Source organism: Eriocheir sinensis, chromosome 51, assembly GCF_024679095.1.
Source record: "Eriocheir sinensis breed Jianghai 21 chromosome 51, ASM2467909v1, whole genome shotgun sequence".
NCBI classification, from domain to species: domain Eukaryota; kingdom Metazoa; phylum Arthropoda; class Malacostraca; order Decapoda; family Varunidae; genus Eriocheir; species Eriocheir sinensis.
Genome location: NC_066559.1, coordinates 11,863,748 through 11,885,792, shown reverse-complemented (window position 1 = coordinate 11,885,792; position 22,045 = coordinate 11,863,748). Strand labels below are relative to the sequence as shown.

General features: G+C 42.2%; 1 protein-coding gene across 1 annotated transcript in view; it reads left to right on the top strand.

Annotated features, from left to right (window-relative positions):
* The window catches only part of LOC126982749 (STE20-like serine/threonine-protein kinase), a 56,017-nt gene that overhangs the window by 15,004 nt on the left and 18,968 nt on the right, over window positions 1–22,045 (top strand). Inside the window, exons 3-10 of the mRNA XM_050835073.1 lie at window positions 2,702–2,903; window positions 7,569–7,874; window positions 8,794–8,929; window positions 12,515–12,938; window positions 13,197–13,276; window positions 18,742–19,006; window positions 20,310–20,537; window positions 21,047–21,196. Coding sequence (XP_050691030.1) covers window positions 7,721–7,874; window positions 8,794–8,929; window positions 12,515–12,938; window positions 13,197–13,276; window positions 18,742–19,006; window positions 20,310–20,537; window positions 21,047–21,196 — 1,437 coding nt within the window. The 5' untranslated portion in view covers window positions 2,702–2,903; window positions 7,569–7,720. The remainder of the gene's footprint in view (window positions 1–2,701; window positions 2,904–7,568; window positions 7,875–8,793; window positions 8,930–12,514; window positions 12,939–13,196; window positions 13,277–18,741; window positions 19,007–20,309; window positions 20,538–21,046; window positions 21,197–22,045) is intronic.

Below are 22,045 nucleotides of genomic sequence, written 5' to 3'. Positions count from 1 at the left end.
TTGATCGTACCGCTGCCTCTCTCGCTGCCTGGTACCGCTGTTGGTTCAGTTGATAGTACCGCTGCCTCTCTCGCTGCCTGGTACCGCTGTGTTTGTTCAATTGATAGTACCGCTGCCTCTTTAATATGGTTCACAGGGGGAAGCTATCACCGGTATTACCACAGTCACACTAACAGCCTACCAGTCGTGTTCATAATGTAGTCATACCCTTAATATCATAACCGTATTTCTGCATACTACGGTGAGCACACCTACATACATGAAGCCTTACATGTAAATACACGAACACACACAAACACACGTATGAACACACACTTGGCGGTGGGGCAGCGCAGGAGCAACAGCGCCGCTCAGAGGCGGTGCCCTCACACGCAAACACACGTACGAACACACACTTGGCGGTGGGGCAGCGCAGGAGCAACAGCGCCGCTCAGAGGCGGCGCCCTCACACGCAAACACACGTACGAACACACACTTGGCGGTGGGGCAGCGCAGGAGCAACAGCGCCGCTCAGAGGCGGCGCCCTCACACGCAAACACACGTACGAACACACACTTGGCGGTGGGGCAGCGCAGGAGCAACAGCGCCGCTCAGAGGCGGCGCCCTCACGCAAACACACGTACGAACACACACTTGGCGGTGGGGCAGCGCAGGAGCAACAGCGCCGCTCAGAGGCGGCGCCCCTCACGCAAACACACGTACGAACACACACTTGGCGGTGGGGCAGCGCAGGAGCAACAGCGCCTCTCAGAGGCGGCGCCCTCACACGCAAACACACGTACGAACACACTTGGCGGTGGGGCAGCGCAGGAGCAACAGCGCCGCTCAGAGGCGGCGCCCTCACACGCAAACACACGTACGAACACACACTTGGCGGTGGGGCAGCGCAGGAGCAACAGCGCCGCTCAGAGGCGGCGCCCTCACACGCAAACACACGTACGAACACACACTTGGCGGTGGGGCAGCGCAGGAGCAACAGCGCCGCTCAGAGGCGGCGCCCTCACACGCACACACTCGAACGAACAGACTGTGGGTGCCCGCTCCGTTCCAGAGGAGCCGGGCGTACGTACGCACAAACAGTCCAATTCCGCAGTTGAGGTGAGGCCGTGGGCACCCACGACACTCCGTTGGACACCGCCGCTATACCAGACACAGTACGCACGAACACACTCAGCGAAGAGGCGGTGCAGCGAAAAACGACGCCAGCTCCCACCCTGAGGGGCGGCGCACACGTGCGCACGTACACACACTTGCGCACGGCGGGTAGACTCCTAATTCGAGGGGCAGCGCACAGGCCGCCCACGAACCCTCGTAGCTGGGGCGATCACTGTCTTGCACTCGAAACAAGTTCTCGTCGTGGTCGCAGAGGGTGGACGTCGGGGCGTGGACTGTAGCTCCATCAAGCCATGAAATACGTTTGACTGTAACCGCCCAGTGGGGCAGTATTGGAGGATTAATGAGAAGCAGGCCCGTACGTTGACGCGAATCACATTTTATTCGTTTTTCGGTCAAACCTGAAAATTAATACAGTGGTCCTTTAGTTACACAAATTGACACAAATTGACCATGTGACAAGGTAAGAAGCACGTGAGGGCGTGAATGTAATAAGTATACGCTACTTGACGACAATATGGCCTGTTCTCCTCGGCAAGGGCATAGAAGAAAAGGAGGGGCCCCTCAACGGGTCGTACCATCTCTCCTCCCCCACCCTCTCGCCGAGAAGGACGGCCTTTTACGTATATATCAGGCAAATGTCATATACCAGAAATATGTCAGTAACGTGTACGGTAAGAACTTACGTATTCTAGGCCTTAGAGAGGTAGACGGGAAGTACAACTTTTCGCCAGAGGTCTAACCACGACGAGGGCGCGTCACTTTCTGCCCTCCCGAGGAGGTCTCTTACATGAGTGTCCCTGCGTAAGCATTTTCCGGCTGCTGGCCCAGCCATACATGTTGATTCATCAAAGATGCACGTGCAGTGATATTACGATACGCTGAGCTGACACTCCTGTCTGTAAACATCGAGCAGCCAACACCACTCTGCAGCTCTGTCCCCATCTTCACTACCTAAAACTTACACATTCTTTCCCCCTTTTCCTCTCCCTAACATCTCACCTATTAAGCCGATCCTTACATTATTACATTATGTTTCCTTATATCATAGGTTTCCTTAAATTATATGGCACGTTACATTAGATGATATTATATTTCCTTACATCCTATGTTTCCTTACATTACCTACGAAGCCGCAAGCGACTTCACTGTGAATGTGGCATGCGGCGATAACACTTATGTCTCCCTTTTCTTTTTCTTCAGAAACACTCCCTGGATCATTTTCTTGCATAATACTGTTCATTTTCCTTAGCATCCCTGATCTCATATGTTCACCATTCACCTCCTCTATTTCAACTTTTATCACTGTTTATCCACAACTCTTGAAGCTGTCTATCACTATTTTCATATATGTCTTAGACATATTTCTCGCTCCTCCATCTTCCTCCAGTCTCCCTATGAGCTCCCTAATTGCTTTTCTAAGCTTCCTTTCATACTTTTCCTTATTGTCCTGCTCATGGTGCCTCCCAGTCACCACATCCATTGTCTCCCTCCAGCACTAAACTCGCTCTTAATTATTTTTTTATCTTTTCTTAAGCTTCCTTCTTATCTCATGGAAATATGAATAATGGGAAAATTTACTTTTCAGGTGGTGGTGCCAGCATTAGGTGAGCGGAGAAAGGGACCTGCTCCTCCCCCCCCAATTGCTGGAAGTTCAGCCAGCACCCCAACTTCTAGTGCTAGTTCTACACCTGCAAAGAAGGGTCCTGCACCTGCTGTCCCAGCTAGCACCACCCCCTCTAAACCTAGAGCCCCCTCTCCTGTTGATACATCCTCTAATGCTGAAGTAGGTGAGTCAGTAGTGACTACTCCAGCCCCAGCCATCAGTGATATAAATAAACAAATGACAAGCACCCCCTCAGGAAAGAGCCAGCCACCTTTGCCTGTCACTATTAATGAAAGTCCAGTGCCTACTAAAGAATCTATGTTAGTACCCGAAGTCGATACTTCAGTCAAGGAAAATAATTCTTCCGTCCCAAGTGAAGAGAATGAAAATAAAGAAAGGTCAAGTGTATCTAATATTTCAACCAAATCTAAAGACACACACATGATGGATTATAATGAGGCTGCTGAGAAAACACCAGGCAAGGAAAGAGATGGCAATGACAGTACAAGATCTCTATGCATGGATGAACAATTAAATGAAAGAATGGAAGATGTTACTGACACCAATAATGAAAATACTGAAATTGCAGTGTCAGAGGAAAATCATGAATCTGATATGGAATTGCCATCAGCCCAGAAATTAGAGGAACTTGAACAGGGCTCACTCAGTACTGAAATAAAAGTAAATCCAGTTCATGAAAGTGAAATAGATATTGGAACGCCTGGTGTTAATATGCTCACGAATGAGTCTTCATTACACCCTCAAGCATCAGATATATCATCTTCCACTTCCAGTTCACCATCTGTTATTTCAACTGACCAAAGTTCTAATGAACAGAATTCACAGGAAGCACCAGTAATGCCACCTTCTGCATTCCTAACTCCAACTTCACCAGAGGCAGTTATTGCTTCCATAGGCAGTGATGCTACAGTAATTGTCCCATTCACTCCAACCCCTCAGGAGTCAACACAACCTGTGAAAAAAGATAGTGTTGTCACATATTCTGGTGAGCTGGTATTTTGTACTCCCTAAGCTGCATGCCTAAGTAGTAAACTTGCATGAACAGATATATAATGGCATTGCTTATTATTTTAATGGCACATTTGGTTCACTTGCTGCAGTTTTTCAACTTGCAAATGGCTTTTTTTTTACACACTCACACTCACACATGCACGTGCACCTGTACACACACACATACACACACACACACACACACATGCATTCGCCCATAGAGCTCCATAGTGTATCTGTTACCACAGACTGCTTACAACCTAGAGGTCCCTCGATCGAAATTCCATATGGTTTGAAGACAGGTGGGTAGTTTCCTTTCAGCCGTTCCCATGTCCTCTCAGCATTGAAGGGTAGTGGCTGTCAGCCAGGGTTGTGTCATATCTCCCATTGTATGTGGGCAATATGATGGTCTGTAGTGGAGTGGCTAGCATGCTTGGCTCACAATTTAGAGATCCTGGGTTCGATTCCTGGACAGAGTTGAGAACTGTGCTCCTGTCCACTAAGCAGTGAATGGATACCAGGAATTGAGCTCCACTACCCAGGGTAATGGTCTGGTATTGCAAAAGGCAGGTAACCCAAGGGTGAAAACCTAAGACCTACAGACCCAGGATGCATAAGCTTGTACCCAGTCCTAAAAAATATAAGTAGGTGCATTACACACACATTAGATTTAGGTCTCAAGCGGCTATAGAAGAAGTGGTGGGAGTAAAAGTCCAATAGTCTGAATGGTAGTGGACTGAAGGTCATTTGGATTATCAAATTGTTTAGATTATTGGGAGGGACCCTGAAAACGAAAAATATATATTCACATAATCAGAAAAGAAAGACATGGTATGTTGTCTTATTACTCACCACAGTCATCAGCAATGCATGAAAGTGTCGAACATTAGTTTTAGGAAGTTGAATCCATGTAAAGAGAGTAAATCCAAAGATGATAAAGGCACCAAAAAGTAAAGCAGGTTCACAAAAACACCAAGCAACGAAAAGTTACTATTGCAAAGGCAAAGCCCTTTAACACTCATGAAGTCGAGTCAAGACTTTCTAATAACTTTTCACTCATTTTAATAATTTCAGTTAATATTACTGTGTAAAATTCCCTAAACCTGCTGTGCATTTTCTTTGTCACTTTCATGCATCATTCACAACCATTGGCTCAGGACTATCATTTGTAGAAGCCTTTGAAGCCATCTTTCCCAGTGGTATAGTGTATACAGTACCCTCCCGAGTTTCGCGCTATCCGAGTTTGGCGATCCTCGAGTTTCGCGCTCAATCCTAAACTCTTACCATCCCGACGTTCGTGCATTATCGCTCGGAGTTTCGCACTGTTTTGCCATGTATGTGTCACGTCTACCTACCGTCAGCGTCACGCGCAATTCCTCAAGGCGGTGTCACACTGGCCGATTTCCTTCAACCATTGGGGCTCTAGGCAACTGCGATTGCTCGTGCGCCCAACCGGGAGCGAGTTGTCGGTTGTCTGTACGGATGGAAAACGGTTGGCGGTATGAGGAACCGCGCGGCTGTATGTAAACAAACAGACGACGGCATTGGCTGAGGAGTGAGGAGCAGTGAAAATGGCCAACCAAGAAACTCGTAAAGTAGACTGGCAGAGTTGCTTTGTTTACTGTTTAATCAATACAGGGTGACTGCTTTGTTTACGTTGTGAATATGGACAATCGACCTTGGCCGTGTGTAACTTACACCCAGAAAATTTGGAGCTGCTGGGTGCCCCTATCGTCAACGCAGTTGGAGGAAAAGGCCTGGTTTGACACCAGCAGCTTAAAGGCGCGGTCACACAAGCTAGCTTCTCGGGAATTTTCCAACAAAATTATCTCTTGACAATTTTCTGCCTCGAATTTATCTTCAAGTTTGGTCACACAGAGGACTGTGGCATTCTGGGATATATCAGCTGAAAAGCAAAACAAACAATGGATCCAGATGTTGCAGAGTTTGCTTTGTGGTATTTGCTGAAGAAAAAAAAAAAAAAATGAAAAGAAAGCATGTGTTGGTTCCTGGGTGGTTAGCTCGGAGACAAAAGGAAAGTGTGTTACAGCTTGCTACTGTTAAATGCTGTGAGAAGGTACGTAACAGTGAGGACTCAGACACGATGAGGCAGCGGGTATGCTTGGACAAGACTCAAGTCCAAGACCTGCTCAACATGCTTACTCCAGGCTTATCTGGCTTTGTGAAACTCATTGTGGTACTGAAATAAACATGCGGATAGCTACTGAACCGATCAGTTGATACGCTCTTCTTCTTGTGACCACAACTTACCGAACTCACGAGAAAATAACCGACATGTTGGTGACTGAGTTTCTGACTAGAATTTCGGTGAGTTTCCCGTGAAATGCAGCCGACTATGAATCTCTTTACAAAATTCCTGAGAAACTAGCGGTTGGGTGACCGTGCTCACACATGCTGGGGCGAGATTCACAGAGATGCGCGCTAATGGCCTTTGGTAAAAACTATGAACTATTGATTTAACTATTAACATTGACCAGATTCACAAAGCTTTCGTTTCTTCTTAGTTAGAGGCCGCTGATCGGATGGGCGCTGGCGATAATGTCATCGGACTCGGTGAATCACAAGCGTGTTTTCAGAACTGTCAGCCAATCGTCAGGCAGCCAGCCGCTTGCAGCTGTGGCTTCAAAACGACCCATTCTCTTTTCACATTTTCTTCCTTTTTCCAAGGTACGCATTTTGAGACAACAAGGGAGTAAAGTGGAGAAAAAAAATCAGATTCTTCTCGGGCCGGAACCAATAAGCGCTTTTTCAGTGTTTTCAATACCCCGAATTTCGCGATCCGCTAGTTTAGCGATATACCTTTGGAACGAAGGGAGCACGAAAATCGGGAGGGTACTGTGTAGTCCAAAAAACAACCGAATATTTGGCAATCAACATCTAGGGCAAGCTCAGTAGCAGCTCCCCCGCTCTACCCCCTCCCGAACATTTCATGTGATTGTAGCTGCGGGGGCAACTTATGAAGCATGCTAAAATGGCAGACCATAACATCCAGGCAGACCTGTGGTTTATCCTAAGGAAGCATGTAGGCAACCTCCTATGAGAATTGGTCCCAATCATAGCAGAACAAGACAGTAGTAGAATGCAGAAAAGGACAGGCCCATGAGGACCTGATAGTACCCTGTTCATCATTATATTCGGCTGTTTTCATAAATACATGAGGTGCTTATTCTAACAACATTGCTGTTGGTGGAGGTTGGCATCTGAGTTGGTCTCCAAGTACCAATCAACACTACAAACATTGAAAGAAGAGAGGGTCTTTGTTAGCCATATTCATTCTTCATTTGATTGCAGTGCAGGCCACGCACAGCCTCCAAGGCTGGTAGCCTTATGACTCTATTTTTCCACAGTATGTAGTGCATGTAGTTCATTATAGCTGTCTAATGAACCTTAGGTTAAGACTAAATTTGAATATCTCCCGAGCATCCTGTTTCTCATTCCTGCTGCTTGGTGCTGCTCGACTCATTGGGCGCTGATTTGATTTTTTGTAATGCTCCATAATGATCATATGGCCTTTTTAACATACCACCCTCTGTGGCCAGGAAACAAAGTCTTCATTGATGGCAATCATAATGTTCAAGTAAATTTTACATACGTGCATTTTTTCATGTCTATGAATTTTACCAATTCAAAAAAATAAAATTCATCAGCTATTACTAATGCACTTTATTTTACTAATGGGTGTTATAATTTACTTTGCATGCTATATTTTTCATTTATACCACTTACTAACTGATAAATCATTTTATTCTATAGTATATGTTTATACTTTTTAACATGTTGTTTGTCTTAAGTTACAACATTTAAATTTTCTTATTAGGTCCTGCAATTGTTGAGAAGGACTTAAAAACAGAACCTTCAACTCACGAAGACTCAAATCCTACCTCGAAAATATCCTCCACATCCTCTTCATCAGTGTCTGAGGCAGAAGAACAGGCAATACTCTGCTTAGAATCAGCCATTGAGAGTGTTATGGATGTAGCATTAATTAAGAGTACCCAAGACCTTGAAAAGGATTCAACTGTTACTCTTAGTGGGTCCTCAGTTATTCTGTCTCCAGATGAAGAGGAGATGAGGAAAGATGTGCCCATTGCTGAAGCTGTATCCTTAGATTCCCTTCCAAAAGGTAATACATTAATATCAATTAATGTAGTAATGGTAAGTTCCTATTGCAAACTTGTCTATTTCAGCAAGAGGAAGCAGGGTAATATTTCAATCATCACAAAAGTAACTATCAGTGTTAACTTCAGAGTCACAATGCTTTTGTTTCATCATAGTTAGAGATGTGCTAAGGCGGAGAGGCCGCTGATTGGGTGAGCACAGTCGATAATGTCATCGGACTCGCAGCAAATCACATTCGTGTTTTCAAAACTGTCAGCCAATTGTAAGGCAGTCACTTTCAGCTGCGGCATCAAAACGACCTGTTTTCTCTTCCCATTTTTTCCTTTTTCCAAGGTATGTATTTTGAGATAACAAGGGAGTGAAGTGGGGAAAAAAAGTTGGCTTCTCCATGGGCTGGAATAAATAAGTGCTTATTCCGTGTTTTTATTGCTCCGAGTTTTGCGATCCTCGAGCATGGCGCTATACCTCCAGAAGAAAGCAACCGTGAACCTCAGGAGGGCACTGTACACAAAATTTTCAAAATGCAAACTTAACAGGAATACAAAACTCGCATCAGTTGAAAGGTACCTGTATCACCTTAGAAAGTCTCCAACAGTTTTTTTTTAATTATCCTCTGCTATTTTATAAGCACCTACATCAACTAGAATTAGTTGTTATATCAATTATTTGAGAGGTAAGGAAACAAAACATGATGTATATAAAGATCCAGAGTTTCTAATGTTCTGGATCAATTAAATAATTGCTACTTAGCTTTTTTGCCCCAAGTTGCAACTTTGTGATACACCACACCAGTCATACTCAAAATTTCTGGTGTCATGAGTTACTGCTAGATTATTCTTGAAAACTAACACAAAATAAGAAAAGTACAGATTTGGAGGCCCCTCTTTTACAAATAATGTTTTTTTTTTGTTTTTCATTTTCAGAAAATAAGCCAGAGGGCATCACGGAGGTTCATGTACTTCCAAATGATGGCCATAAGTTAGATGAAAGTGAAGTTGTGATCTGCAATTCTTCTATACTTCATGAGGGTCAGCAACCAGAATCTCATTCATCTACACAGTAAGTACAATATGAGAACATATTATCCAAGTTCAAGTTTTATAATAACTAAATGAAAACTGTAAAGATCCATGAAATATATTTTACTTGCATACACAGCAAAATCCTTATAACTTGATACAGGTAACTCTCGATTTACGCGAGTTTGGTTTACGCATTTTTGAAATAACGCGGGGTCCAAAATCCAAATAAATGTTTCATTTACATGTTTTTTCCACTTATACGTGATATTTTATGGAGTGACCACCATATGTCTCACGCAACTGGACTCACACGGCGCCGCGGCCACACAGCTGAGCTCAGTTCTTCCCGTGTGCCACTTGAACAACAATACAGTACCCACGCTGCCACACTACTCAACAATAGGGGTGGGCAGGTACCGGTACCAGCTGTACGGTACGGTACCGGTACCAGACTGCTCGGTACTGGTACCAATACTAGCCAGCCGCTCATGGTGTCCCTCATTTCTTCCTCACACGAGTGAGGCTGAGTGGATATCTTGGTGATATGGATACTCTTCTTTTTCCACTGAATGAAGTGAATATTTATTTTTCGACAGAAACCTACCTCTTGTTTGATTTACATTGTTTTTGATTTACGCGACCTCTTCAAGGACGCAATACTTGCGTAAATCGAGAGTTACCTGTATTCTATAATTTGAATTTGTATATAACTCAGCAAGACAAAGAATCATTAATTGAAAATTAAGTTGAAGTCATTCATGATAGGGGGAAAAAAAAAATACAGGGGCTTCGTGGTGTGTTGGTACACACGGCTCAAAAAGGAAGAGAGCAGGGGTGGTTCGGAAATATGGGGGGAAAAATTGGCAGCTTTTTCCCGATACCGCCCACCCACCTGTGAGTGGTTAGCACACGGCTGCAAAACTGAGAGCCCTTCGTGATTTTTGATTGGGAGGGAAAAAAAAATTGCTTTTTTTTTCCTCCGCCCCCCACACCCAGCAGTGAGTGGGTACCAGTAAGGTATTAATCAGGGGTTGTGTCCCGCCTCCTGGGATCTGTTCCCTCTAATAATTCCTTCCCTTCTGTCTCTCTCGCATATGACCACAGACATTGCGCTGACTAACTAAACTTTCTGAATCTACATTTTGCAGAGTTAGAAACACACATAGTGGCTTCTACTTGTTATGGCAAGCCTGTACTAGCATTGTTTCAACATATACTGTATACAAATATTCCTTGCCTTACATGGGTAAGCGAGTTTGGTTTTACACAATTTTTTAATTACACAATTTCTTTAGAATAACATGACATGATCCAATTCATAATTCAGTTTTCTCAGAGTAGCCACCAGATTCCAGGAATGTGTTCAGTGGACCCATTAGTGCACAACTCCCTGCAGGTAGGGAAGTTGAGCCAATCTGGACACTGGAGTTGAGTGCAATAAAACACAACAGCTCCCTCACAATATTCCCTCAGCAGGTCTTACAGGCAACCCTTTACTGGAAACAGCAGTCATAGTCGAATTAAATATTGTAGAAAGTAAGAAGATGCAGAAGAGGTAACTGGCTACACTCATATGACCACAATGTCTTTGTTAACAAACACTACCCTTCTTGTGTAATGACTCAGCAGGGAGTTTAGCGAACACTGCCATCTTGGCATAACTAATTAGCTCTATTGTGTAATGTTGCACAACATTGCATGCGTAGTGGGTCTACTGAACTGTGTACCTGTTGGCAGTGCAGCTCTCCGCAGGTGGGCATGTGAGTCAAACTGGACACTAGAATAGCTGAGCGTAACAAAAATGGTGTCCCACATAACAGATCCCTCACATTATTCCCTAAGGAGCTGTTACAGGAGGGGGGAACACTAGTGTTTGTAAACAAAGGAACTGTCGTAGTTATAGGTGTATGGCTATTGTCATATCATTTGTATCTTCTTGCCTGCTGCAAATGTTTCATTCAACTATGATTGCTGTTTCCACTATAGGGTCGCCTATAAGAAGTGGTGAGGGAATATCGTGGGGGAGCTTCTATGATGGAGGTCATCTTTGTTTAACCCATCTGTTTTGTTGGTGTTCCCCTCCCTTTGTCCTCACCTGCAGGAAGTTTTGCACCTAATAGGTACATTGAACACTCAACATGACACTCCTTACCCACCTCACATTCCTCACTTTCTCACTTCCTACTCTTCAATCTCTCACATGTTGTCTGCCTACACACTCATATCTGACCTTGCTCCATATCTCTGAGCTTTACTCTTCACTTTTTAAGTGTTTAACCCTCAACCCATGCGCTTCATAACAGACATATATGTCAGGAAGTGTTTAGTGTCAATGGGTTGGTCCCACCAATATTGCCCAACTTGGGTGACTCCAAATTCAAGGAAATTGAAGGTTGTGGTGACGTGGCAATCCACCATATATGACCCATTTCCGGAAACTGGTCAGTTTAGTGTATCCATTCTGTCTCTCCCCCAGTGTGTGATGGTAAAAATGGCTAATGATGTAATATACAACAAATTTGGCTGTTCATTTCTCCCTTATTCCTGAGGAGCATCAAGGCTGGATACCAGATGTCACAAGTAGATTTATTTTGTGGTGAAAACAACCCAGTAACAATGGTATATAAGTGAAAAACAATAATGCTAGCTGCTATATGGTTATGAAAGGAGAACACTAACGTATATTCCATGCTGTTTTACGAGTCTCATATTTCATCCATGTTTAACCATTTCTCAGGCACTCATAGCTTCAAGTTAGCTGAAGCAGACAGTTTAAACAATGGCTATCATTCAGTTAATCAAATCTCATGGACTGCTCAGCTGGCAGTCATTTATTTAAGCAGATGCCTGTGTGCCAAAATTTTGAATGTTACCCTTAATTTTTGGGTTCCATGACTTGTCCTTCTGCATGGCATCATATCTGACCCTCATGGATGTGAGATAATGCCATTTGTCCTAACTGAGCCACTTTTAAAGCCACACCAAGCACATGTAGAGTAAATACAGGAAAACCCAGTTACTAGTTAGGAGGAAAGGATGAGACAAACTGTGATAATTATTCTAAGTACAATGACAGCAGTGATAATAGTGAACAGTGGCAGCAGTAATGAGAGTCACGTAGAGAGTGATGATGTAACATTTGTCACTCCTGGGTTCCTCACCAGCTGTGCCAGCCCCAGTGCCAGCCAGTAGGGTGTCTGTCTGCACAAAGTGCCAGCAGCTCACACTAGCTACATTGCACACCCTCTAGTGTGACTATTACACAACATATCGTAATTTGAATTTCACCGCTGTTTTCAATGAGTTCAGATGGTTCATTCAACATGAATAAACAAGCAAAAGGTTGCATTTTTTTTTTTTTTTAACATTATTTTTTATGAAAACAATCCCATCGTTTAATCAGTCAGCCTTCAGCCATCCGTCAGCCATCACCATTACCATCAGTGTTGCTTTATGGTGCTGTATTTTCAATTTTTAAATTTTTAAGCAAATTTGGGGGTAGGGGGAATTGCACAATATGGAATATTAAATAACTCAGTAAGACTGGAGCTCCTATCATTCTGAGTTATGAAAGTTTTACTGTATATGATATTTATGTTTTTAATTAAAAAATTCCTTATAGGTCTCGATATGAAGTGACAGTTGAAGAAACTAAAGGAGAAGTTGTCTCTCCTCTTCCATCCACAAATGACACCACCCATATTTCTGTTGTGTCAGTGGATGCCTTGGAAGAAAAAGCAGATACTAAGAGAGAAGAAAATACTCCTTCCCCTGAAGCAACATCAACAGCTCTTGTTGATCAGAAGAGCCCAACCAAGAAGTCTCTTGTTCAAACTGAGACAGACCACCAGGGACACTTGGAAACCTCATCAAACATTTCCAACATTTCAAATGTCAGTGGGGGTACAGCCTCAACTGGACAGTCTGAAAGCTCGGCAGAAGAGGAAAATCGACCCGCTTTGTCTGTTCACATTGAGGGTACAACTGTCGAGGCAACAGATGTGGATGATGATGAAGTGTTTAATAACTCAGAGCTTGTTGCCAAGGTATAGTAGTGTTTTCCTTTTCCTAATAATGAAAAAAATAAAGCATTAGCACCCTCCTATTAATTCATCTCTGTTGCTAAAATAGACTTTATTCTCTGTTGCTAAAATAGACTTTATTTTTTAGCAATTTAGATTAACAAAGAGGAGATTTAACTTATGCAGTATTCATCTACATTAGTGAGAAATCTAATAACTCATGGTGAAGTTTAATTTGAAGCTCAGTAGGACCTCCCCTGTAACAAAAATGCTTACTTACAGAGCGCCTCAGTTCCATGCTCCCCAGAGGTGAAGATTCTTTCTAATGGTGTTGGCAAGGAGACTCATAGAACAACAGAAAAGTAAGTTGCTCTAGTATCAAATAACAAACATTTAGGTGTGCGTTATAGAGTCACATCCAATATTGGGTTACTACAACACACTACACCTCTCATGGGCCTAATTATGAGTGTTTATTTCAAACGTCACTACTGATTATAACAAGTTTTCAGCCATAAAATCAACATAATCATCATGTGTTATATATAAAAACATGCAAAATTAAATGGTGCACATAAAGAAAATATAAATTATTTGATAATTTTGAGATGTATTCATAAGTATACAGAGAAATTTGCGTTATTTGTACATGACGTGTGTCTGCTGAATTTTATTTCCTTATATTAGTTGTGATAAAGAAATTGATTTGTGGAGAAAAGTGGAGGAGAGGGAAGGGAAAGACACAGACGTAAGATCATGGAAAATATCCCACTGATTCACCGGCAGTACACACAGATTTCATGGAGTAAAAGGCTGAAAGGACGTGTGTGTGTGTGTGTGTGTGTGAGAGAGAGAGAGAGAGAGAGAGAGAGAGAGAGAGAGAGAGAGAGAGAGAGAGAGAACATTCTCTCTCTCTCTCTCTCTCTCTCTCTCTCTCTCTCTCTCTCTCTCTCTCTCTCTCACACACACACACACACACACACACACAGATTAGATGGCGAGAAAGGGAGGGAAGGATCGAGGAACAGCAAGCTGAAACTGGAAGAGGCGCCTCCCATCTCTACCACCCACCCACCCACGCTAACTCCCCCTCAACCAAACACACACACACACACACACAACCACACACACACACACAAAGTGTGTCTCGTGCTGTCCTAAATGTCTATGGCCTGTTGTGGAATTGATTGAATGTGCAGGAGGAAGAGAGAATTGTCATTGCGAGTAGGGACCCGAATGTGCCTGGAGCCGAAGGCGACCGTCAACATAGTGCTGAGGGGTGTGATACACCGGGCCTCAACACACCACGGGGGTGTATGGGGTTCTCGGGTTTTGGGGAGAAGGACAAGAAGTTGACGAATGTATTGATGCATAGGAGAGTGGTTTCGCTGGAAAACACGGTGATACAGATGAGGGAGAAGTTGGCCGAATTGGAAATGAGGGTGAGGACCTTGGAGGCCAATGAAAACAAGTTGAAGGAGGAAAACAGGGTCCTCAAGGCAAAGTTGTCCGGGGGAGGTGGAGGTGGTGAAGATTGAAGTGGATAGTGTGAAGGAAACGAAACAGCTGCAACAAATTATGAAGCAGCAGGAGGAGGAAAAGGAGAATTTCCTTGAAAATGTTAAGGTAATAGAACAAGAGTAAAAGCAATGGAAACAAGAACAGGAAAAGGAAAGAAAGAGCTTTAGGGATCTTATGAAAAGTCAGCAAAATGAGGTTGACCTGACTACAGCGGTGGTCCCTGCCTGGGGGGGGACCATAAATTCCCCCAGGGAGGACTCCCCTTCTGGCTGCTGACTTGAGAGGTTTCCTGATAACTCCTCAAACCTCCTCCTTATCAATTTCTGCAACATTCATGTCTCAGTTCTAATTTTCATTCTGTGGAACATCATCTCTCCTCCTCTAAACTTCACCTTCTCTTCCTCACCGAAACACAGGTTTCTGAGGCTACTGACAGCAACCTCTACTCTGTTCCCTCCTTCTATCTCTATCCTACATTTCAATCCAAAGCTGGATGTTGCGCCTATGTGTGCAACGAGATCACTTGCTCTCGTGCCCACGACCTTGACTCTTCTGAATTTTCCACCATCTGGCTAAGACTTCATTGTCATTCTATTACTAAATACATCTGTGCTGTTTATCTCTCACCTAACTCTACTAACTATGTAAAACTCTTTGACTATTTGAACTCTAAAGTGGAGCGCATCTTGACCCACTCTCCCTTCGCTGAAATCTCCATCTTGGGAGATTTCAATGTTCACCACCAGCTTTGGCTTTCATCCTCTTTCACTGACCAGCCTGGTGAACAAGCCTACAACTTTGCTCTCCTCAACGACCTAGAGCAGTTGGTTCAGCACCCTACTCGTATTCCTGACCATCCTGGAGACAGGCCCAACATTCTAGACCTCTTCCTCCTCTCTAATCCTTCTGCTTACTCTGTCAAACTGTTCTCTCTGTTGGGCTCCTCTGATCATAACCTTATTTCTGTATCCTGTCCTATCGCTCCTGTACATCCTCTGGACCCACCAAGGAGGCGATGCTTCTGGCATTTTGCTTCAGCTCGGTGGGACGACCTGAGGATGTACTTTTCCGATTTCCCGTGGAATGATTACTGCTTCCAGGAGAGAGACCCTTCTGTGTGTGCTCTGCGCATCACAGAGGTGATTGTCTCTGGAATGGAGGCATACATTCCACATACTTTCTCTACTCCTCATGCTAAAAAGCCTTGGTTTAATCATGCTTGTTCTCGTGCTCTTAAAGATAGAGAGGCAGCTCACAAAAGGTTCCAGAGCCTTCGAACTCCCGCTAACTATGACCTTTACATTTCAGCCCGGAATCGTGCCAAATCTATTCTCCGACTTACCAAAACTTCTTTTATCAATAGAAAATGTCAACACCTTGCTTCTTCTAATTCTTCCCATGACTTCTGGCATCTAGCCAAAAATATCTCCTCCAATTTCACTTCTTCCTCTTTCCCTCCTCTCCTTAACCCTGACGGCAGCACTGCTGTCTCATCTGTCTCTAAGGCTGAACTCTTCGCTTAAACTTTCTGTAAGAACTCCGCCTTGGACGATTCTGGGCATATTCCTCCTACTCATCCCCCCTCTGACTCCTTTATGCCTGCTTTTAAGATTCTTCCTAATGATGTTTTCTATGCCCTCTTTGGCCTCAACTCTCAGAAGGCTTATGGACCTGATGGAGTGCCTCCTATTGTCCTTAAAAACTGTGCTTCTGTGCTGACACCCTGCCTGGTCAAACTCTTTTGTCTCTGCCTATCAACATCTATCTTTCCTTCCTGCTGGAAGTATGCCTTTGTACAGCCTGTGCCTAAGAAGGTTGACCGCTCCAATCCCTCAAAATTCCGCCCAATAGCTTTACTCTCATGTCTGTCTAAAGCTTTTGAATCAATTCTTAACCGGAAGATTCAAAAGCACCTTTCCACTTCTAATCTATCTGATCGCCAGTATGGATTCTGCAACGGGCATTCTACTGGCAATCTTCTTGCTCTCTTAACTGACTCTTGGTCATCCTCTCAGCAGTTTCGGTGAAACTTTCTTTGTTGCGCTAGACATATCGAAAGCCTTCGATAGAGTCTGGCACCAGTCTTTGCTTTCTAAACTGCCCTCTTTCGGATTCTATCCCTCTCTCTGTTCCTTTATCTCCAGTTTCCTTTCTGGCCGTTCTATCTCTGCGATGGTAGACGGTCACTGCTCTTCCCCTAAACCTATCAACAGTGGCGTTCCACAGGGCTCTGTCCTATCACCCACTCTCTTCCTGTTATTCATCAATGATCTTTCCATAACAAACTGTCCTGTCCACTCGTGCATCGACTCCACTCTGCATTATTCAACTTCTTTCAATAGAAGACCATCAAAACAGGAAGTACACAACTCCAGACTGGAGGCTGCAGAACGCTTAACCTCAGACCTTGCTATCATTTCCGATTGGGGCAGAAGGAACCTTTTGTCCTTCAATGCCTCAAAAACTCAATTTCTCCACCTATCAACTCGACACAATCTTCCAAACACCTATCCCCTATTCTTCGACAACACTCAGCTGTCACCTTCTTCAACACTAAACATCCTCGATCTATCCTTAACTCAAAATCTCAACTGGAAACTTCATATCTCCTCTCTCGCTAAATCAGCTTCCTCGAGGTTGGGCGTTCTGTATCGTCTCCGCCAGTTCTTATCTCCTGCGCAGTTGCTATCCATATACAGGGGCCTTGTCCGCCCTCGTATGGAGTATGCATCTCACGTGTGGGGGGGATCCACCCACACAGCTCTTCTGGACAGAGTGGAGGCTAAGGCTCTTCGTCTCATCAGCTTTCCTCCTCCTACTGATAGTCTTCTACCTCTTAAATTCCGCCGCGATGTTGCATCTCTTTCTATCTTCTATCGATATTTCCACGCTGACTGCTCTTCTGAACTTGCTAATTGCATGCCTCCCCCCCTCCCGCGGCCCTGCTGTACACAACTTTCTACTCATGCTCATCCCTATACTGTCCAAACCCCTTATGCAAGAGTTAACCAGCATCTTCACTCTTTCATCCCTCACGCTGGTAAACTCTGGAACAATCTTCCTTCATCTGTATTTCCTCCTGCCTACGACTTGAACTCTTTCAAGAGGAGGGTATCAGGACACCTCTCCTCCCGAATTTGACCTTGCTTTTGGCCACCTCTTCTGATTCTTTTATGGGAGCAGTGATTAGTGGGCCTTTTTTTTTTTTTTTTTTATTACTGTCTTTTTTTGTGCCCTTGAGCTGCCTCCTTTGTTGTATAAAAAAAAAAAAAAAAAAAAAAAACTTAAGGAGAAGGAGAATTTGGTGAGGAATACAGTTGAGAAGAAGTGTGTAATGGCGTTTCGACTGAAGGAGGAGGCACAACCAATTAGGCACATAAGGGAGAAACAAGAGAAAAATGTTGCGGAGAAGGTTGTGAGGGAAGTGGAGGAGGAAGGTGAGGGGATTATTGAAAAGATTGAAGAGGCAACAAGACTGACAATTCATTCCCGGATGGGCGTACAGGCAACCGTGGTTGCCCATAGCCCAACAATTGGAGGAAAACGTCCACCACCTTTTAAAGCAGTGTGCGTGACGCTGCCATTAGGTAGATGTGACCTGTACATACCAAAGCAGCGTGAAACTCGGGAGGGTACTGTACATTTTTTGTTTGGCAAATATGTTCGGGAGCTGATTTGTTTGAGATGAGGATTGACCAACAACTGAGTTTCCACTGAATACTCGATTCCATGCAATACGTAAAACTTTACTGGATATATACCCAAGGATGTAAGGAGACTCTAAAAGGCCAGACAACACACTCATAGTACCACCTGAAAACAAATTATTTACTTGCTTTCCTCTTCATCCATATATCTCTTAATCTTCACTTTAAACTTCCAATCATTTTTCCATCAATTACATTCCTTTTATGCTTAATTTGTTTCACTCATGCATTACCCAATTTGTGAAATAGTTTTGACCAATCTCTTACCTAAACCTCAATTTATCAGTTCTAATATAGCAAATATAAGAATATTTTTCCATTTCATTATTTTCATGTTTTTCATATCATTAAGAACTGAATAAAATATTCAATTGTTTCATATCTAATTATACATGGGATTTATAGAGCTATGGATATAAATTTTCATTATTTTATATAACCTCTAAAGGAAGCAAATACAGAATCAGCTTTTAAATTATGTATTCATTATAATAATAATAATAATAATAATAATAATAATAATGCAGCTTTTTTTGCATGATTACTCTTCTAAGTGTGCATAAAAAAATAAAAAATGAAATTATTATTTTTTTCTCCAGATCTGACTGGGATGCCGTAAGCACAACTAGTTCAGAAAAGGAAAACAGGCACAGAGAAAAGGACGATGAAAGTCTGGATGAGGTTGTCTTGAGAAGATCACAAAGAAGTAACTCTTCAGACATTTCACTTCAGCCTTTAGACAAGAACAAAGAAAACAGGCACATGAGAAGCAAAGCAGAGAATGATTTGGTTGCTCTTCAGAAGAAGACTAGAAAGCGCACCAGGAAATTTGTTGTTGATGGCGTAGTTGTTACAACAAGACAGGTGATTAGATTTTTGTTGGTAAAAGTTAACCTTAGCAGTTTTCATTTGCTTTCCTTTAACCCCATCAGTGCATCTAGTTAGTAGGTCTGCTCCCCTGTGTGACATTCTTAATCCAGTAGCAGCGAGGATCATATTTCTTAATCGTCCCTCTAAGCGAGAAAAATGAGAAAAAATCATCTCTCACACAAACCATTTCATAATAAATATCAAAGCATTTGTGATCAGTTTATGCATCATCTATTTTGGGGGGTTTATATCATGGCACAAATTTGGCCCGTTGCTGCTACACGGTAAAGCCACAAATTTGGCCTGTCGCTGCTACTGGGTTAATTAAAGTTTTATATAATTATTAGTCGTTTTAACCACTAAAATGAATGGAAAGTCCCTTTCCATTTCAGAAAACTGTTTTTGTGATTGTGTGGGCAACCAGGTAGGTGAGAAGTGGCATCAAAGCACTGCAACAGGGGCACGACCACATTGACAGATGTGCAATGAAGTAAACATAATACTACATAATACTATAGATTTTGGTGCTTAAATGCTTTCATGACACTGTTTAGCATACTATGGGTTTGTAATTACATAATGTTTACAAATATGTTGAAAATCTTAACTGTTTGGCCTCACCAGTGAGATAGAATACATTGCAACATTAACACATCATTATCTACCCCTTGGCATATTAGTCATATTAACTCTTGCAGTAGTTCCTGTTGCATGGTAACTTTTGACCTTGTTGCCGTACAAGTGTAGAAACTTGGTTATTGAATACTGTCAGCTTCTAATATTTTATTGGACCTCCTCTTTAGGCTAGATAGAAGGTTTACATATAATTGACTTATTTAGGGTCTCATTAAATTTATAACCTTAAATAGATTTGCTCTGTGGACATGTTTCTGTATTAACATATTTTCCCTTTCAGTCCTCCATACTCATTAAGTTTCTAATACCTTCAAGCCCACTCAGACTCCTAGTTAAAACAGGAAATGGTTTCGATTGTTGAAATGTGTAGATTTATTTTCATTTCTCACTGTATCCTAAACTGCATATGAAAGTCACTCCAGAAAACCTACTGTTGGTTGAAGGAAAAAGGGAATAAAATCTTTCTACGCATTTCCTTTTCATATGTTAAGGAATAAGAAGAATGGACCTTTTATTTTTATTTAATTTGTTTTTGTTATTGCCTTATGTGTCTGTCTTTGTTTAATTTTTTCAATGTCGGTCTTGTAGGAGACTGGTTGCTTGAATAGAAAGATATTTACTGCTGGCATTACTAATGAATAATTTTTTTTGTTTGCTTCAGGTGTTTTATGAAGATGAAGGAACTGCAACAGGACACTTTGCACGAAAGCAAGAATTACGAGAATTGAAGATCCTCCAGAAAATCGAACAAAAGCAGTTTCAAGAATTAGCTGTTAAAGCAAACTTTGCCAAAGCTGAACAAGATAAAAAATTTGAATTGGAAAAGCAACAACTCTTACGGACTTATGACACTGATATTGAAGCCTTGAATAGGCAGCAAAAGCAACAAGTAAGAAAATTTATTTTAATTTAACTATGTCTCATAGTCATGCCTGAGCTAAAATAGAGGATTTAGAGGACTGAAGGTAAGTCAGGGATACTAGGAGCTATCCAAGCTCATGGTTTCTGATCATTTTGTTCCTTTTCTGTCAGACTTGTCTAATACTTTCCAGTTTTTAGCAATGTACGTTCCAAGGAACTAGTGGGTGCTTAGAACCTGTCCGCCAAAAAAATATCATTTTTGTTTTCAATAACTATGAGCAAATCTTTGGGTCAGGACTGTTTAGCACTGAGAAAATAACTGAGATGACCACTAATTGTGTGGGGTGAGGGGAGTCACAACTATGACAGTTTCCAAAGATTTCTTGTTCTCTGTGCTAATGGTAATCTATTTCATGTGTTTCAGCACTTACCTTACTATACCTTTCTCCTAAAAAAAATCATTTACTTGGTTTCATGTAAGTGTAGAAAGCATGATGAAATATGTGATTTATTATAAGGTTTTTTTTTTTCCAACAGGTGGAAAAAGCAGAAAGTTTACAGGAAGTGGAATTGAAAAATGCAAGTAAGAAAATAAGGGCTGAGCAAGAGCGAGAATTAAAAGCCTTTAGAGAATCTCTCAAGACAGAGCTGAAACTCTTGAAACAAGAGATTGATTTGCTACCTAAAGTGAGTTTTTTCCTTCTTTTTTCAGTAGTAACTAAGTTATATCATTATTTGCCACATATATGTACTTTTCAAATATACAGCTGATGTGAGTCTTTTATTGCTGCTAATATTTTATATTGCAATTTCATTATCATGTAAATTTTTTTTATGACACTAAGTTTCTTTCTTCATTTCAATAAATTGGCCTCTTCCATTTTTAGCACCTTTCTGAAATGACTATTTGACTTAAACACAAAAGCTCCTGTAAACCTAACACCACTTAACACCACCTGTCCTCCTTATTTGTGCATTTATGTAACCTTATCTTAAAGGTATGTATAATATTGGCACTCACTACATGACTACTAAGCCTTTTTCACTCTTCCATCTTTCTGTTAGTAAACCAATTTTATCCTGTGCCTGTGACTGTTGAATCTGAAATTATTGAACTTCAACTCATTACTGTGTTATATTTGATTCTTTTACCTAAACTGTACTGGCATGTCATTCATTAAAGCCCTTCATTAATTTATAAACTCCAATCAGTTTTCCTCGCACTCTTCACCTATCAAGAGAATGCAAATTCAAACACTAGTCTATCCTTAAAGCTTATATTTTAATTTTCTTAACTATAGTTGGTTCACCCAAATCTGAGGTATGCATTTTATCATGCGCTGACAACCTGCCGTCACAGCCTACACATAGGAAAGTCATCAGTTTCATTAATATGCAAACAATAAATTGTTGGCAGAGAATGAAGGGATGCTGCAGAGGATAGTGGATGAGTTTGACAAGGTGTGTAAGAGGAGAAAGCTGAGAGTGAATGCTGGAAAGAGTAAGGTTATGGTATTTGAGAGGGCAAGAGAGGCA